An 18,173-nucleotide genomic window follows, 5' to 3' on the forward strand; every position below is an offset into this window, starting at 1 on the left:
TCTAAAGGTTTTCGTCTGTTATCTGCATAATTCTATTGACGATCTCGTGTTGCTTTTAGTCTCTCCTAGACTTGAATTATCTTATCTGTTGTTTCTTGCACTATCTTTGGTCCAGATAATTGTTTTTCTCCAATTTTTGCCCAACAGACCGGAGTTCAGCACTTTCGTCCATAAAGTGCTTCAAAAGGTGCAGCATTAATGCTAGTATGATAGTTGTTATTATAGGAAAATTCTATTAATGTTAAATGATTGTCCCAATTTTCTCCGAAATCAATTACACAGGCTCTAAGCATATCTTCCATTGTTTGTATTGTCCTTTCGCTTTGTCCGTCTGTTTGTGGATGATAAGCTGTGCTTAGATTCAACCTGGTTCCCATTGCTTTTTAGTTGTGCAAAAATGAGAAGTAAAACGACTATCTCTATTAGATACAATAGATAAAGAAATTCCATGTAATGAAACTATTTCATTTACATAGAGCTTGGCTAACTGTTCCATACTGAAAGTTTCCTTCATTGGTAGGAAATGAGCAGATTTGGTTAATCTGTCTACAATCACCCAGATTGTATCACTACCTTTTCTTGTCTTGGATAATTTGGTAACAAAGTCCATTGTTATCAATTCCCATTTCCATATTGGCATCTCTAATTGCTGCAATAATCCTGAGGGTTTCTGATGCTCAGCTTTAACTTGTGAACAGGTTAGACATTTAGCAACATAGTTTGCTATATCCTTTTTCATTCCTATCCACAAGAAATTCTTTCTTATATCTTGATACATCTTATCACTTCCGGGATGTATCGTATACTTAGACTTATGAGCTTCTTCTAGAATTCTGTGGCGTAGGTTTCCTTGTTTAGGTATCCAAATCCTTTTCTTATGGAATTTCCAAATTCTATCTGTTCCTTATTCTAATTTTTAATCATTCCTTTTAAACCTTCAACATCGTCCTTGAATGTTGTTTCCTATACCTCTCTAATTTGATCATTTAAATCTACTTGTAGATTTAATCTGAGAGAACGTACTCGTTTCGGCTTTTCATGATACTTTCAACTTAAAGCGTCAGCTACTATATTAGCTTTCCCAGCATGGTACTGAATATCACAATCATAATCAGTAAGAATTTCCATCCAACGTCTCTGTCTCATATTTAATTCTTTTTGCCCAAAAATATATCTTAAACTCTTATGATCTGTGAAGACAACAAATTTATTTCCATACAAATAGTGTCTCCAAATCTTAAGGGCAAAAACTATGGCTCCTAACTCTAGATCATGGGTTGTGTAATTCTCTTCATGTTTCTTAAGTTGTCTAGAAACATAAGCTATAACCTTTTGACGTTGCATCAACACACATCCATACCCTAACTTAGACGCATCACAATAGACTATAAAGTCTTTAGTTCCTTCTGGTAATGCGAGTATGGGTGCATTGGTTAACCTTTGCTTAAGAATCTTAAAAGGCTTATTCCTGTTTTGGTCCCCATTCAAACTTAACTGATTTGCAGGTCAGTTTGGTTATTGGAATGGCTATTCTAGAGAAATCTTGGATAAACCGTCTATAATATCCTGCCAGTCCAAGGAAACTTCGTACTTCAGTTGGCGACTCATTTCCACTTAGTAATCGCCTCGATCTTTGTGGGATCCACATGAATTCCTTCATGATTAACCAGATGTCTAAGGAATTGCACTTCTTATAACCAAAATTCACATCTTGAGAATTTAGCATAAAGCTTTTCTTTTCTCAATAACGTTAGAAATGTATGCAGATGCGCTGCATGTTCCTCTTTACTCTTAGAGTAAATTAGAATATCATCTATAAAAACAATTATGAATTTATCCAGGTATGGTTTACATATCCTATTCATCATGTCCATAAATGCGGCTGGGGCATTGGTTAAACCAAATGGCATGACGGTAAATTCATAATGACCGTACCTAGTTCTGAAAGTAGTTTTAGGAATGTTCTCTTCCTGTACTTTCAGTTGATGATATCCGGAGCGTAAATCGATCTTAGAAAAGAATTGAGCTCCTTGAAGTTGATAGAACAGGTCAATGATTCTCGGTAGTGGGTACCGATTCTTAATCGTAACTTTGTTCAATTCTTGGTAATCAATGCACATACGCATTGATCCGTCTTTCTTCTTAACAAACAACACCGGTGCTCCCCATGGTGATGAACTTGGTTGTATAAAACATTTGTCAAGAAGTTCGTCCAATTGTTTCTTCAGTTCCTGCATCTCCGTTGGTGCTAATCGATATGGTGCTTTGGCAATCGGAGCCGTTCATGGACATATGTGACTATGGTCATATCACACATTGGATACCCATGCCCAATTGTGAAGGTTATCAAGTACTGTATACAAACCCCATAATACTAGCAACAATTGTAGAATTACAAATACTTAATCAATGTAATTGTATTTGAAAGCATTTGAGCTTTTGGTAAAACATTTTGACTCACAAAAAGTGTTTATAAAAGAGAAATGTACTCACATTGTTGACTTAGGTGATACTATTATAGCTTCCTGGTGATTCTCCTGGTTATTATCTATTAAAATTAAACAATGCACAAGTGTTAGTAAAATAACCCAAATCACATTATCCGTACAACTCGAGACAGTTTCCAATGACTGAGTCAGGCAGAGCCTTGACATGCATTACGGAGTCCTAGATTAATCGGGTGTAACACGAGACAGAACTCCAACGACTGAGTCAGGCAGAGCCTTGACATGCGTTACGGAGCCTGATGCGTGTCAGTGTATATATATTTTAGATGTATATTTTTAGCCCTTTTTACACTTTTAGCCAAGTTTTAAATTTATAAAACACGATATTCACTAACACTAAACACACATATGGGCAAGTGCACCCATCGTGGACGTAGTATAGTGTTGGTAAGATACCGAGGCCGTCCAAGGACACAAGAGCTTTTAATACCGGTTTATCCTCAACGTCTAACCAAATTAAAATGTTAGAAAAGATTTTTAAACTAAGAAAATAAAACTAACTAAATGCTGAAAAATAAAATAAAAATAAAAACAGATAGACAAGATGAATCACTTGGATCTGACTCGTGTATTAGTATAACCTTTGATTATTTTCGCACTTTTGCACTTGTTTAAGAGATTATCTTAGTTATTGTAGTAGGCCCCTCTTTTGAAGGCGACGTTACCCTCAACCCAGTAGTTGAGTCAGCAAGGATACAATCCTAAAGGGTCGGATTATTGAAAGATAATGAATTAAGTTATTAATGCAAATTATGGTAGGCCTCTCTTTTGGAGGTGACGTTACCCTCGACTAAGTAGTCTGAGTCAGCCGGGTTATAGTATTAATAGTAGTTAACTTATGAGGGGGTCAAAGAGTTTGGATCCCCGCCATCCAATACCTATGGGTATTGAAGGAGATCCTACTAAATTTGACCCAGGTACCTTGCAGGACCTCTAAACGCTGAACAAGGGCAAGACCCTTACCAAACCGTTCCCTTAACCCCCGACCAGGTAGTCAACATACCTCCATATAGACTGTGGAGATATGAATGGTGAAAATCTATTATTTTGTATAGACAGTAAAATAATGCCAAGACACCACGGACAAACGATAAGGAAGAATCACCTTCAACATAAGCAACTAGTTATTAAAGTCATTAATACAAAACCAATTAAAAAGTGCAAGGTTAAAAATAAAAAGTATTATACTAAACACTTGTCTTCACCAAGTGAAGTAAGAGACTTAGGCAAACATGGCCTTGATTGTCAAGAACTCTTACGATCAATCTTGGATCCCGAGACGACTCACACACTCTATGATGGACAATGGATGATGGTGGTGGATGATGGTGTTATGGTGGTGGTGGGTGGTGGATGAAGTGTGAGAGAGGTGGTGTGCCAAGGGATGAGTTGCAATGAAACCAAGCACTCCTATTTATAGGCTGAACAGAAGGCTGGGCACGGCCCCGTGTCCGCTGGGCACGACCCCGTGCCTGTCTGACATTCTCTCTCTTCATTAATTGTAATTCGTAATTACAATTAATGCGCCTGCAGTACTTTCGCCACGCCCCCGTGTTCACTGGGCACGACCCCGTGGTGGGCAATAGAAGCTTCTATAGGTTTGTCTTTTCTGCTGCTTCTTGGGCACGACCCCGTGTTGGCTGAGCACGAGGCGTGTTCAGTCTTCTGCCTTCTCGGTTTTGCTTGGGAGGATGCTGTTGAGGGGTCGGGCAATCCACTTATGTTCCTTTTCTTGTATTTATGTTAGATTTAGCTGTCTTTTTGCTTCTTTTGTTAATTTGAGCTCATTTAATCTTGAAAATACAAAAGGAAGACAAAAACACTCTTTTTCCAACATTAGTACTTAAAAATGGTTAGTTTCATGCCTCATTTGATGTAATTTATATGTTGCATTTTACACACATCAGAGCCCTAGATCGATCGTGTAGGGTAACAACAGGGTTATAATACTTACAACGAGGCAGAGCTTCGCTTTATAGGGGTATAATATCCCGGGTATAATAATAACTATTAGAAAGTTGAGAGAGAATTCGATTTTTGAAAGAATTGCAAATGAACTCGTCGACCTCTACTTATAGGCCTGGAGTATGGCGGCTCGCGGACTGCGAAGCACTCCTCTAACTCTCTCGCAGCCCACGAGAGAGTAGACTAGGTCTTAGGCTCGGCTAGTCAGCGAACCTAGCCTTGCCTAGTCACCGGACACGTGGCTCTATGCAGTGTGGAAAAAGCAAGGCTAGTCGCAGCCCGCGACATATAGAGTTAAGGGAGCAGCGCCCCGCGAGCGGCTCCCAGATTTTGTTTTTCTTGATTTTTGTAAATATTAAGGTATTCTGGGTCCGTTTCTCGCATATGGGATATATTTTAGGATATTTAGGGTTACGTTAAGGGTTCTAGGAGGATTGTTATAAATACACTCAATTTACAATTTAGTGATTTTAAAGTTTTAAACTCAAAAACTCTGTCGTGCATGATCATGCTTCAACCTTCCCATGAACGTCTCCAAAGTGATATCAGTTTAGGAGTGTTCGTTTTTTCTCATGCTTGGTCGTCCGTCTGTTCCCCGCCGTTGCAAAAGCCTATTATAAACACAAAAAACAATTAGTTCTTAAGTTAAATGGTCAAACTCGTTTAAAAATAACAAAGAAAACAGTTTTGCTGAAACAAGGTGCCCTCGCGCGTCGCTTAGGGGCAATCCATATCCAATTCGGTCCGGATCCAATTTCTATTATTTAGAGGATTATTCCTCTACAATCCAATTCACATCCAATTCGGTCCAGACTCAGTTTTATTCTTTAGAGAATTATTCTTCTACTATCCAGTTGAACTATAACCCACTACTCGGGCCCATATTCCTTTAGTTTTTCTCCTACTATTTAGTTTGAAGTTTATTACCCAACCGACCCGTTCAGAGGCATTATGCATTTTAGTTCGCGCCCCCTACTTTCATACCAAGTTTTTCATTGTTTATTCCAACCACAACCTCATTTATGGTTGGTTACTTTATGCAAAACCTTAACGATCCCATAATACCTTCCTGTACTACGCTTTACCTAAACAACGCATTATAAGATTATAAGTCTTTTTTGTTCAAGTCTCTCATATCTAATTACCGGAAACATCATTCGAATATAGGAATCCTTATCTAATCTACCCTTGGAGGTAGTTTACCCAAACCCATTATCCGATGGCATTTTAGTCAAATTTAAGCCCTTTTTTCCAAACCGGCGAACTTTTAAGAGTTTAGATGAAAACTAGTGATTACGTTTAGTTCGTTATCCCATCAAGATTAATTATGTCCGCAAGGGCATAAAGATTTCCAATGGTTTAGTATATTGAAATTCATTTAATCATATTTTCGCGTCATGGGCATATCCTTGGCTCGAAGGGCCATTTTACCCGAATACTAGTTATACCTCACATGAGTTAGTCTATTGTCGAAATCTAACCCAACCTAACCATCTTTAATAGGGCCACAACCCCTTACGGAAAGTATAATCCATTACACATACCTGGCGTGGGTCAAAACATTTACCCGTTATCAATACCTTGCTGTTTACCTGTAAGTATAAGACTTAACAAGACAAAGCATTAAATATAATATTCAAATGGTGACAACATCACCATTTAACCAGTTTGACCCAGTTGTCCATTTGACCCATTCTTGGCTTACTCTTTATGAATTTCAAAGTAATCATGTATTGTTTATTGCCAAAAGGTGCATACTTATCATCTTACCCATTTGACTTGTCATTACATCACAGTCTTATTTCAAAACTTCCTTGTTTAATCACTAATACGCGATCTAATTGTTATTTTACTTATTTGAGCCATTATGGCTTAAGCCATAGGGGTATTCTTTTCAAAACTCTATGTTTTAACACCAACATGCCGTTCAACATAATTTCATCCGTTTTGACCCGTTATGGCTTACACCATAGGGTATTCTTTTTAAAACTCTATGTCTAACCACCAGCGTGTGGTTCAACATACTTTCATCTGTTTTGACCTGTTTGGCTTACATCATAGTGTATTCTTCCTAAAACTATATGTCTAACCACCAACGTGCGGTTCAACATAATTTCATCGGTTTTGACCTGTTATGGCTTACACCATAGGGTATTCTTTCGAAAACTCTATGTTTAACCACCACCGTGCGGTTCAATATAATTTCATCGGTTTTGACCCATTCTGGCTTACACCATAGGGTATTCTTTCTAAAACTCTATGCTTAACCACCAACGTGTGATTCAACATAATTTCATCCGTTTTGACCCATTATGGCTTACACCATAGGGTATTCTTTTAAAAACTCTTTGTTTAATCACCAACATGTGGTTCAACATAATTTCATCTGTTTTATCATATCCGATTCTTTGTCAACCTATTCTTTACCAATTACTTCCTATTATATGAGTAGTGGTTCCCTTTAGGAAGTGTAAGCTTTACTTACCTTGCGTCCGATCATGTTTTCTCACGTCTTTGACCCGCTTGACCCATTCCTTTTCAAGCTCCCACTTAGCTTGTCAAGAGTCAAATTATTATATAACATTCACAAGATGATTAGATTAGTCATCAAGTATCATGACGATCATACCTTATGGAGTTTTGTACCTCAGTTATCTGCCACTTTATTTTGGTCAGCATTGACATACATAGATGCATTATTAATTTGATAAAACTCACTTAGCCATTTTATCGAACACTTGGTGGACATCATTTTTAGGTCACCATATTAGCTCAAATTACAAGCAAAAACTAGAATATTTGTTTCAACTCTACAAGTTCATATACGTATTATAATTACGTTAACATAAACTTTCAACTATCATGAGCTAATTCACTATTTTGACCAAATAATCATAGTTTCATCTTTCATGCCAAAACCCACTTCATCATATACATGGACAACTATCTAAACATCTCATTTAGTCAAATACTTCACAAAATCACCAAGTATGATTATCATAAGTATCCATACAACATCAATTCGCATTAAATCATATTCAAATCAAATTTCATATTTTTCTTGAACATGAACCCTAAATCCAAATCCCTAAATTGAGATGATTAGATCATTTTGACACTAGTTTAATGCATTTAAACTTGAATTCAACCATCTAACACATCCAATTTAGTCAATTAGGGTTGATTCATCAAAACCAACCAAGAACTTTAACCAAGAAGGCTCAAGAGGTCAATTAGATACTTACTTGATGCTCAGGAGGTGAGAAACACTCCTAAAACCATAGATTATTCATGCAAATCTCTATTCTTCTTTTCTCCTTCTTCCTCTTGATTCATCCAAGAGCAAACTCACACACAAGTGTATGTGTGTGTCGTGGCTTTTCACCAAGAGTAAATATTACGGCTCCAAATTTATCCCATTGAGTTTATCTAGTTACTTATATTTAGATTTAACCCACTTACCTCTTAGTATTTAAGTCATCATATGACTAAGTTAGTTAATTCAATTACTTTTGTGTCATACATAAAAATGTATAACTTAATAAAATCGGGTTTTGGGTCGTCAAAGAGTATGACCGACCCGATCTAATTTAAGCCTCGGTAGCCGAGCCTTTTATAAGCTTTATTTTCTAAAAGCATTCATTCACTTTTTATTTAACATTAGATTCATTTATTTAAATCCTAATGTTTGTCGGGTTAACCTTTACCGCTAATAGTATATTATCCACTCATTCCTAGTTAATTTGGTTTAATAACCAAATCTATTTTTGGGATGTGACAAATTACTACAACCAATCATCATCACAGCCTCATCATTAGGAAAACGTATACAATAGTTAAACAATATCGGGAAACCTTTTAAACCCTCTACTTACTCAAAATGTACAAGCCCAAAAACAACACAAACACACACCCAAACTAAGTAAAAGAAACAAAGCACAAGTGTGTCTTAGCATAGCTTCACAGATATAGAAACCCAAAGTAAGCATTCTCGTACAACAACTACCTCATCCTCACCAACTGAATAACCGACAACTCATAGATTGCAAGCAACCATCGTCTTAGCAAAGTATTATAGACCCAACGAAAGAATGTAAACAATTTTATACAAATGAAAAGCCAACCTCACCGACCAAATACCCTTTCAATACACAGACTTCTAAAAACAAATTAAAAAACAGAAAAGGTTAAGACTCGTAGAGAAAACAACCTCGGACAACTAAAAAGTCCTCATCACAGACCAGTTATACATTAACACACCAACAACCATCAAAGAACGCTTTAACCCTGGGCTTATTGCTCAGTGGTTATGGAAATGAGGGAAGACTTTTGACCGAAAGGTCTCAAGTTCGATTCCTGATCCACCCGGGTTTTACCGGCTTTGCATTGTCGTGCCCTCGGGCGGGTGCAGGGTCGGGTTTTCCCCGGAACTGGTGGCATGGTGGGCTAGGGGCTCCGTGCGTGCAGGTTGGGCTGCCGCGGGCTACCTTTCGGCCAATGGGTGCCGCGTACGGAGTACCCGGCGATTCTTATGTTGGACGTTCAAAAAAAAACAAAGCATCACACGACAAACCAAACAGTCTGAATAGTCTCTGAATAGCGTTAAACCAACATCAAAAACATAAAATGCAACTACTTTTTAAGACATGGAAGCATGTAGTCGCGAAAGACTGTAGACAAGCTCACACAACTGAATAGCTACCCTAACTAACTGAATACATCTCAATACACATCCTTCAAAAACCAATCTAAAAAGCATGCCATCATATATGCAGACGTAAGCCTAAAACAATCTCGTACAACTAAGTAGTCATCCTTATTGACTAGTTACACATTCACACAACAACACTCAACAAAATATGCCTGAAGCAACCATCATAGAACCAACCAAACAATAAAAACAATGAACATCGTCAAAGCAACATCAAAACCACAAAACCAGACAAGTGCTAAACATATGCAATTATGTAATCGCACATCAAAATACATAAAACCAACCTAAAAGTCATCAGATTCAACTTTGGATACGAATCGTCAAAACCAACTAAACAGTAAACATCAATGTAAAAACAACATTAAAAACATAAAATCTAACAATTTTCTAACACATGCAACCATATGACATATAACCTAACAAAACATCATCATCGGATAGGAACGATCAAAAGAAATAAGTAAACCCGAAACATCAACCGAATGTAACAAACCCTAGTATACGTCTTCATAATAGACGAACGTAACGACAACGATACCGTGAAGTAAATCCTCCAGTAAAAACAGTTACAAACATAGCTACCAGACGAAAAGTCATAAACACAAAACCGAAGTAGACGAAACAACATACGTCAACACAACAAACAAATGCTCAACAACGTCGGCCAAAATACCCACATAAGTAACACAAATCCAGTAAAACAAACCCTTTAATCAATAAGACCCAAAAACCAAGTCGAACAAACAACCAAGCCAAACAAACAACATACGTAAACAAATAAACCAAAAACTAACCTGAAGTAGGAGGAGAGTTGCCGGAGAAAGGCCATGGAAGCTGCACGAGTGTAAGGGGGTGAGAGAGAGAGAAGCGTGTAACGAGAGAGTGAGAGAGCGTAAAGGTTAAGACTCGGCGAGGGGGCAACCCGTTAACCCCCCCCCCCCCCCCCCCCACCTCACCGACCCAAAAAGCAACAAAAATAAACACCCAAACAATGTAAAACCAATAAAGCACAAAGTACAACCCACAACGCATAAAAATCTTGTAAATTAACACTATATAAATTAATATTATATAACAGTTTGAGTTATTTAAATGAAATTAAAGTTTTATTTAAATTAAACTTAGTATGATTGGTTTTTATTTACTATGCGTAGGATGCAAGTTACGTAGGTTTATGAATGAAGTTTATGCAAAGTTTATTTGGTTGACTATTTCTTTGTTCCTAAATTCCGATTTCTTCATCGATATTTGTTATTGGTTTTTTCTTCTTTTGGGGTGGGGGCCAACACAAATATGCTTAATTGCTTATTTCCATACTCGTAGTTCATACTCGTAGTTCAGTGCTTAGAACTAGTTTTGCATTGTTGTCACATTCAGATCATGTACATAACTGTATGATTACATTCATATTTATTTTATTTAGTATGATCATATTCTACTTAAAAGAACCCTGTAAGTAAGATTTCATTTTTCGATTATTGAAGAACCTAAATCACTTGTTGATTGACTAACGAATATTTTTGAACACTATTTAGGGTTTTTCTTTTATTTTGTTGTTAATATATGCTTGCATGATTTGTTGGTCTCGATCAGGAAAATGGAGCAGATTTTATATGACCAAGTCGTTGCTCCTGTTGTGAAATTTATGGCAAGTCATATCACGAAACGCCTAGGATATGTGATTTGCTCCACAAAACATGTTACTGGCATGAGAGAAAAAATGAGTCGTTTGGTGGCTACAAGAACTGATGTTATAGACCACAAGAACAGAAATGAAATAAATGATAAGGAGATACCTGCTCGTGTAGAGGCTTGGTTGGGAGAGGTTGAGAAGGTCAAGGATGAAGTCGAAAGCATCTCAGATGATGCCATTGGATGTTTACACATGAAAAATAGGTACCGAGCCGGAAGAAACGCATCCAAGGCTACTATGAGGATTCAAGAACTTATTACCGAAAATTCTGAGATTACTTGGACCGATGCCCCATTGGCTGCTGGAAGAGCCACATCCTCCACCACTTCTACACCATTATCATCGTCACCGGGTGGAGATGACTTCAAGTCCAGAGAAGTGCCGTTCAACGATGCATTAAAGCTCCTTCAACAAGACGACAACAAGAGTCAAGTGATAGCCTTGTGTGGAATGGGGGGTGTAGGAAAAACCCACATGATGGAACAACTTAAAAAAGTTGCAAAAAACAAGAAGATGTTTGATTTCGTTGTGAAAGTAGCTATTGGGAGAAATCCTAACTTGTTTTCTATTCAGAATGATATAGCCATACAAATAGGAGGTGAAGGTATACGTGAAGCGACTGTAGAAGCAAGGGCAGATACTCTCCAAAGAATATTTAAAAAAATGTTAGAAGACGATAAAGAAAAGATTCTAGTTATATTAGATGATGTGTGGGAGAAGGTTGTAATCAAGGATCTTGGACTAACAAGTCCTTTGCCAAAAGGCGTCAAGTTGTTGTTGACATCACGAGACTCAAAAGTTTGCAAACTAACTGCGGGTATTTCCCTTCTTCAAGTAGTCCAAGTCAATGAGTTGTCAGACGTGGAAGCACAAAAGTTCTTTTCTGAATATGCTGGAGTTTCTAAAGAACATGATCAAGATCTGTTTCAAATAGGATGCGATATTGTCAAAAAATGTGGTAATTTGCCACTTGCCATCCAGCTCATTGGCACGACCCTTAAATCTGAAGACGATTATGCTTGGAGGGATACACTTAACCGCCTAAAGAATCATGATCTTGATGATAGTGTGCAAGAAATTATCAGAATAAGCTACGAGTATGTAAGAAAAGATGAGGATAAAGCGATTTTTCTACATTGTGGCTTGTTCCCTGAGGACTCTGATATTCAAATAGAGGATCTGGTAAGACATGGATGGGGCCTAAAGTTGTTTAAAAATGTTTCCACTTTGAGAGAGGCTCGAGACAGGACAAATACATGTGTGCGCAATCTCGTAAACGCTAATTTGTTGATGGACAGTGAACGGCTTGGATGTGTTAAAATGCACGATCTTGTGCTTGCTTTTGTGTTAGCAAGAGTTTCCGAAGATGATTTTGCCTGGATTGTAAACCATGGCGATGTGTCCTCGTGGTGTAGAGACGAAATGAATGAATCTTGCAAAAGAATTTCATTAAGATGCATGGGTATGTCTGAGTTTCCGCGAGACTTCAAGTGCCCAGACGTCTCTTTTATACAACTTATGGACGGGGATCAGTCGCTCAAGTTTCCGGAAGATTTTTATGCAAGTATGGAAAATCTCAAAGTCATTGCATTTTATAACATGAAATATCCACCGCTACCAACATCTCTTCAATTTTCGACCAACCTTAAATCACTTTGTCTCCATAAATGCAAATTGATGTTTGATTGCTCTTTCATTGGAGATCTTGTGAATTTGGAGGTGCTCAGTCTTGCTTATTGTGGCATCCGCAAGTTACCATCTAAGATAGGGAATCTAAGAAAGCTGAAGTTACTAGATCTGACAGAATGTGCCGACCTTCATATTGATGATGGCGTCTTTATAAATTTAGTCAAACTTGAAGAGCTTTATTTGAGATGTTCTCTTATGAAAAGAATCCACTTCACGGATGCTAATTTGAAAGAGTTAAAGATGCTTTCATGCCAACTTTGTGCATTAGAGGTCGAATTCCATGATATGAACCACCTAAAAGATCTATCCTTTGAGAAACTTGATAAGTTCAAGATATGTATAGGTCGTGAATACATTGAATTTGAAACATTTTCATTCAAAACTACATTACAGCTGACACTTTGGGACGAGCACAGAAGCGACCTTGTGGACAACAAAATTGATGAGTTGGTCAAGAAATCAGAGAGTCTACTTTTAAGTATGAAGCATATGAGTCGTCTTGAAGATTTTGTTCCAGTCAATCCTTCTGATCAAAGCTTTTTTTTGTATCTAAGAGACTTTCATGTTGAATGTTGTGGTAAGTTGAAATACCTCTTCCCAACACATGTGACACGTGGTTTGAGGAAACTTGAGCGCCTCATAATTTCGTCATGCTCTGTTTTGGAAGCAGTGGTGCATGATTACAATGGCGAGATAAATGGTAAAGGCGAGATGATCATTTTTGAGGAGCTAAAGTATTTATCTTTACATCGGTTACCAGAGCTTGTACGTTTGTTCCCGGTTGACAGTGTGGTTGAGCTACCGCAACTGGTTGAACTGAAAGTTGATGACCTTCCCAGAATCACTAGCATTTATCCTGACAATAAAAATACTTCTGCATTGCAACAAGCACTCTTTAATAGTCAGGTAGCTGATTACACATAACTGATTTGTATATGTCAATTGGTTTAGTTATTTCTTTTGCCAATATTATAATTAATGTAATGTATATTGTTTGGACGGACCTATTTGTGCAGGTTAGAACTTTAAAGTTGAAAGGCCTAAGAATATATAGTATGGAGAATCTGGAGCAGATATGGCCGAGTAGTAGTGAGGAGGAATTTGATAATATTCCCATGTTAAGATACATTAAGGTGGCATCGTGTGATAAGCTTGTGAATCTATTTCCAACCAATCCAATGCGATTATTGAAACATCTAGAACAAATAACAATTTCATGGTGTTCTTCCCTTCGAGAGATATTCAACATAGACTTGGAATGTTTTGGTGAAGTTGAACAAGTTATCAACATCAGCTTGCGTTACATTTATGTGTGGGGTACTACTAAAGAGTGTAATGTGTGGAGTATAAAAGGTGGTGAAAGAAACTCAAGTTTTCATGACTATGACTTTGATACAACGGGATGGGTGGAAAAAACATATCCTTTAGGTACGTCATATGAACAAACTTCGCACCAACCAAGGCCAAATTCGATTCGGTTAAGAATAGGAAAAGGTACGTACGGCATCAAAACATTTCACGTCTTAGGTTGTTTAAAGTTATATATATATATAGGAGAAGGACCCGTTACGAACCACCCTTTATTGCGAGAACCACGATAACCAACCAAAAATACCTAAAAAATCTAAAAAATACACAATTTTTTTTATAAAAATTGCTACTTTTCTTTAATAAAAAAAATAAATTTTTTATTCTAAAAGTAGCGATTTAAAAAAAAATATTAATTTTTTTGTGTGGTTTTTAGATTTTTTTAAGGTTTTTTTAGGGGTTTAGCTTTATGGTTTAGTCTTTAGCATTTGGCTTTGGGGGGGGGGGGGTTAGGTTTTCTTTAGGTTTTTTTTTTTTTTTTTTTTTTTTTTTTTTTTTTTTTTTGGGGGGGGGGGGAGGGGGGTTAGGTTTTTTTATGGTGTAGTGGGTTTATTTTGTTGTGTTCACGTTGGTTCTCTCGGTTCTCGCATAAACACTACCATATATATAGCGCCAGAATCATTTTAGAACCATAAATATTTACAGAACTCGCAGAACTCCTAATAAACAGTTTTTTGATTTATATATTTTTGTGTTTAGGATAATTTTATCATTTATTATGTGCATTTTTATAATTACATACATGTTAAGAGTAATTTTATCATTTTTATATGTAATTTTATAATTACACATATGTAAACTAGTTTTTTTTACATATATGTAATTAGTTATGACACATATATATAATTTTGGCAATTAAACATATATAAACTACTTTTAACATGTATGTAATCAAAGAAATGCATATAATAGATGATAAAAAGATTCTAAATACAAAAACTTATATATAAAATGATTGTTTATTAGGAGTTCTGAAAGTTCTGTAGTTATTTAGAGTTCTGAAATGAACTCAACCCTATATATATATATATATATATATATATATATATATATATATATATATATATATATATATATATATATAGGGAGCCGCTAGAATGAGAACCACCACGAGTTGTAAGAACCACGAGAACCGCGACCCGCGGGTGGCCGTTGACCATGAAATTTTTTTTACACCTAGATCCGTATATTTTAAGACCGGGTGTAAATTTTGGGTTCATACGGCGCGCCCGAGGGGGTAGTTTTTTACGCCCAAAGTTTGGTTAAAAAAAAAAAGAAAAATTAAAAAAATTAAAAAAACCCAAACTTTGGGCGTAAAAAACTACCCCCTCGGGCGCGCCGTTTGAACCCAAAATTTACACCCGATCTTAAAATATACGGATCTAGGTGTAAAAAAAATTTCGCGGTCAACGGCCACCCGCGGGTCGCGGTTCTCGTGGTTCTTACAACTCGTGGTAGTTCTCATTCTAGCGATCCCCTATATATATATATATGTATATATATATATATATATATATATATGTATATATATATATATATGTCAGTATATATATGTGTGTGTGTGTGAAAGATCACATCAGAACTACTATTTGCCTAAGAATGACTTTTAGGACTCTAAAATCGACTCAAACGAACTTCGATTCAACTCATTTCAGCGTCGTAGCGGCGTTGGAACTGACTCATTGAACCTTACGATATTAGATCTTATAGTTTAGCTTTAATGAGTTCCAACACTATTGTAATGAGTTATCAAAATTCGTTTGAGCCTGTTTCGGAGTGTATGAAAATCGTTCTTTGCGTTCTTATGCAAAAAAAAATAGTTCTTAGTGTATGTGAACATATCAGTTCATCTGTTTTTTGTTTTTTTTTTTAATAAAGAGGTGGCGGAGCAGCTTGTTGCCTGTCTACCTTCTGTTTTGATGTAACTTAAAAAAATCCATCTAATTCAACTAAAAATCAAAATGATTTTGATGCATGCTTGATAAATTAGAGTCTACAACCTCATCTCATCATAAATAACGTATGTCAAAAATCTAGTATATGTTGAAGTAGTGATTTCTTGATGAACCTTATGATGTGCAGTTGAAGTAGGGATTGTTGAAATTGTGATAAAATTTGTAGTGCCCACATGATTTAAGGCAAATCCTTGATGAATAATGGTAGAGAAAATGTTATGATTAAGTATAAGGGTAATATACTACCTATATGTAAGTGGCTTTTTGCAGATGTGTTGAACACATGAATTGTGGTAGTAAAATTGATGTATTTGATGTTAATATAGTGAGCTCTAGATGTTAATTGATTATACTAGTCATATTGACTTAATAAGGTGTGAAAAACATCAGTAATTGTTGAAGTGAAAACTTAATAAACTTGGTGTAAAAATCCATGCCCATAAGGTGTTTGGTATAATGCCTAAGTGAATGTGAGTTGTTGAAAGGTGTGGAAGAATCATAACATGAACCTTGTAATCGAATACATACAATTTTATGAATCATAAATTGTACTATGGTTTCTAAATGATAAATCGGATTAAACTCTATAGGCAATTTGGGTGAAGTATCGAGTGGTCAAGCAGGGGCGGACACGCGCTTGAAAGGAAAGCTTTAAGGTACGTGGCTTTACGCTCCGTTATGTTGTTGTTAAGTCATGTGTTATTTGTGTATGACTGAATAATGGTAATTACTCATAAAGTTTGGTTTGTTTAAAGTGATGGATTTCACATGAAACAACCAAACGGGTTAAAATAAGTAATGTTGATGAGTTTGGTTTGTTTAAAGTGAGGATTTCACATGAAACAACCAAATGGGTCAAATAACGAATTAATAATAAGTTTGGTTTGTTCCAAGTGATGGATTTCACATGAACAAACAAACGGGTCAAAAGGAAGTTGTAACGCATACCGAAATGAGTGCGAGAGTAATGACTTCGGCATAAACCCGATTGAAGGGTTAAATTTACGAAGGCATGCGTAAACCGGGTAACAGGAATGGGAACAATAAATCAATGGACCCGAATAATGGGTCATAATCAGAAGATTGTGAATTCTTGAAATAATTCGGACTAATTAAGTTCCACCATTAAAAGGTTGAACGGGTCGAATACGCGTAAACGCAAACCGGGTAGCGGATGCGTGAAACGCAAATTTAATAACCCGGGTAATGGGGTAAAGTCGTAAAAATGATGTTCTTGCGAAAAAGATGCAAATTTCATAAGCTCGATTGCTCAAACATGAAAACGGGTCAAATAAATAAACATATAAATTTAGAACTGATAGCGTAAAACATAAAGTTATAAACCCGAGTTATGGGTTTATAAGTTAAGAATGTTGGAAAATGTTTTTGGTCACGTAGAAACAATTTTCGTGCGAGGCGGATAAGTAATCGGGAAGTTATAGACATGTTTGTATAAAAAGGGACAAGAATGGAAATGCTGCAGCTGGGCTGCGCCATAGGTTACGACTCCCAGCCGTAACCTACGGCCGGGGATGGCTGGAAACACCATAAAAGGGGGCCGTAAGTTAAGTTACGACATACATGCCGTAGCTTATGGCGGGTCTTCTCACCATCTTTTTATTTGTTTGTTTTGGTAAACTTGGGTTATCAAACTACGTTTAAGCATCATATAACTAACGTGTGAGATGATATTTGATATTTAGGTGATCCCTATGATGTTACGGATGGAGATCAAGCATAACGAAGAATCGAACACAACCGAAGATCAAGCTTCCGCTTTTTGTTAAGTTATTTCACGAACCGAACAATGTTAACGTGTTGAAGTATTTTAAATACTTATGAAGTTTTTATCAAACCTGAAATTTTGTATGGACATTTATTTGCATTACTTGTATATAAATGCAACACTTTTATATAAATTTTTAGTTATGTAAGTTCAGGTCTTACAAGTTGGTAATCAGAGCTCAAGGTTAAACATTAACTGTGTTTGGTTCAAGGCTTGATCAAGACATCCTATAAGAATTAACTATGAAATGAGTTTCAATTGAAAATGCTAGAAAAGAAAATGATTTAAAGTGTATGGGAGGGGTGTATTAATACACTCGAACCCGGGAAATACACTATGCATAAATGGTTAAGGCAAGGATATATACTTGACCAAATTGAAAGAGAAGGATACATCACGTGTAATATAAAGCGATGAGAATAAATTTCCATATAATAATATATGGAAATGATTAAACAAGTTGTTTATCAAATTGTTATGGACATTAGAAGAAATG

General features: G+C 36.4%; 1 protein-coding gene across 2 annotated transcripts in view; it reads left to right on the forward strand.

Moving 5' to 3' along the window:
• The window catches only part of LOC110927193 (probable disease resistance protein At4g27220), a 29,216-nt gene extending 11,391 nt beyond the window's left edge, over positions 1-17,825 (forward strand). The window contains exons 2-6 of one of the 2 annotated variants that reach the window (XM_035985745.1): positions 10,780-13,145; positions 13,239-13,474; positions 13,585-14,062; positions 16,482-16,547; positions 17,595-17,825. In XM_035985745.1, the coding sequence (XP_035841638.1) occupies positions 10,784-13,145; positions 13,239-13,474; positions 13,585-14,062; positions 16,482-16,546 (3,141 nt within the window). In that variant the 5' untranslated portion in view covers positions 10,780-10,783 and the 3' untranslated portion in view covers position 16,547; positions 17,595-17,825. Of the gene's footprint in view, positions 1-10,779; positions 13,475-13,584; positions 14,063-16,481; positions 16,548-17,594 lie in introns of both variants that reach the window. The other variant, XM_022170817.2, reaches the window with a different exon arrangement.
• The last annotated feature ends 348 nt before the right edge of the window (positions 17,826-18,173 follow it).

Source organism: Helianthus annuus, chromosome 2 (assembly GCF_002127325.2).
Source record: "Helianthus annuus cultivar XRQ/B chromosome 2, HanXRQr2.0-SUNRISE, whole genome shotgun sequence".
In the NCBI taxonomy this organism is placed as follows: domain Eukaryota; kingdom Viridiplantae; phylum Streptophyta; class Magnoliopsida; order Asterales; family Asteraceae; genus Helianthus; species Helianthus annuus.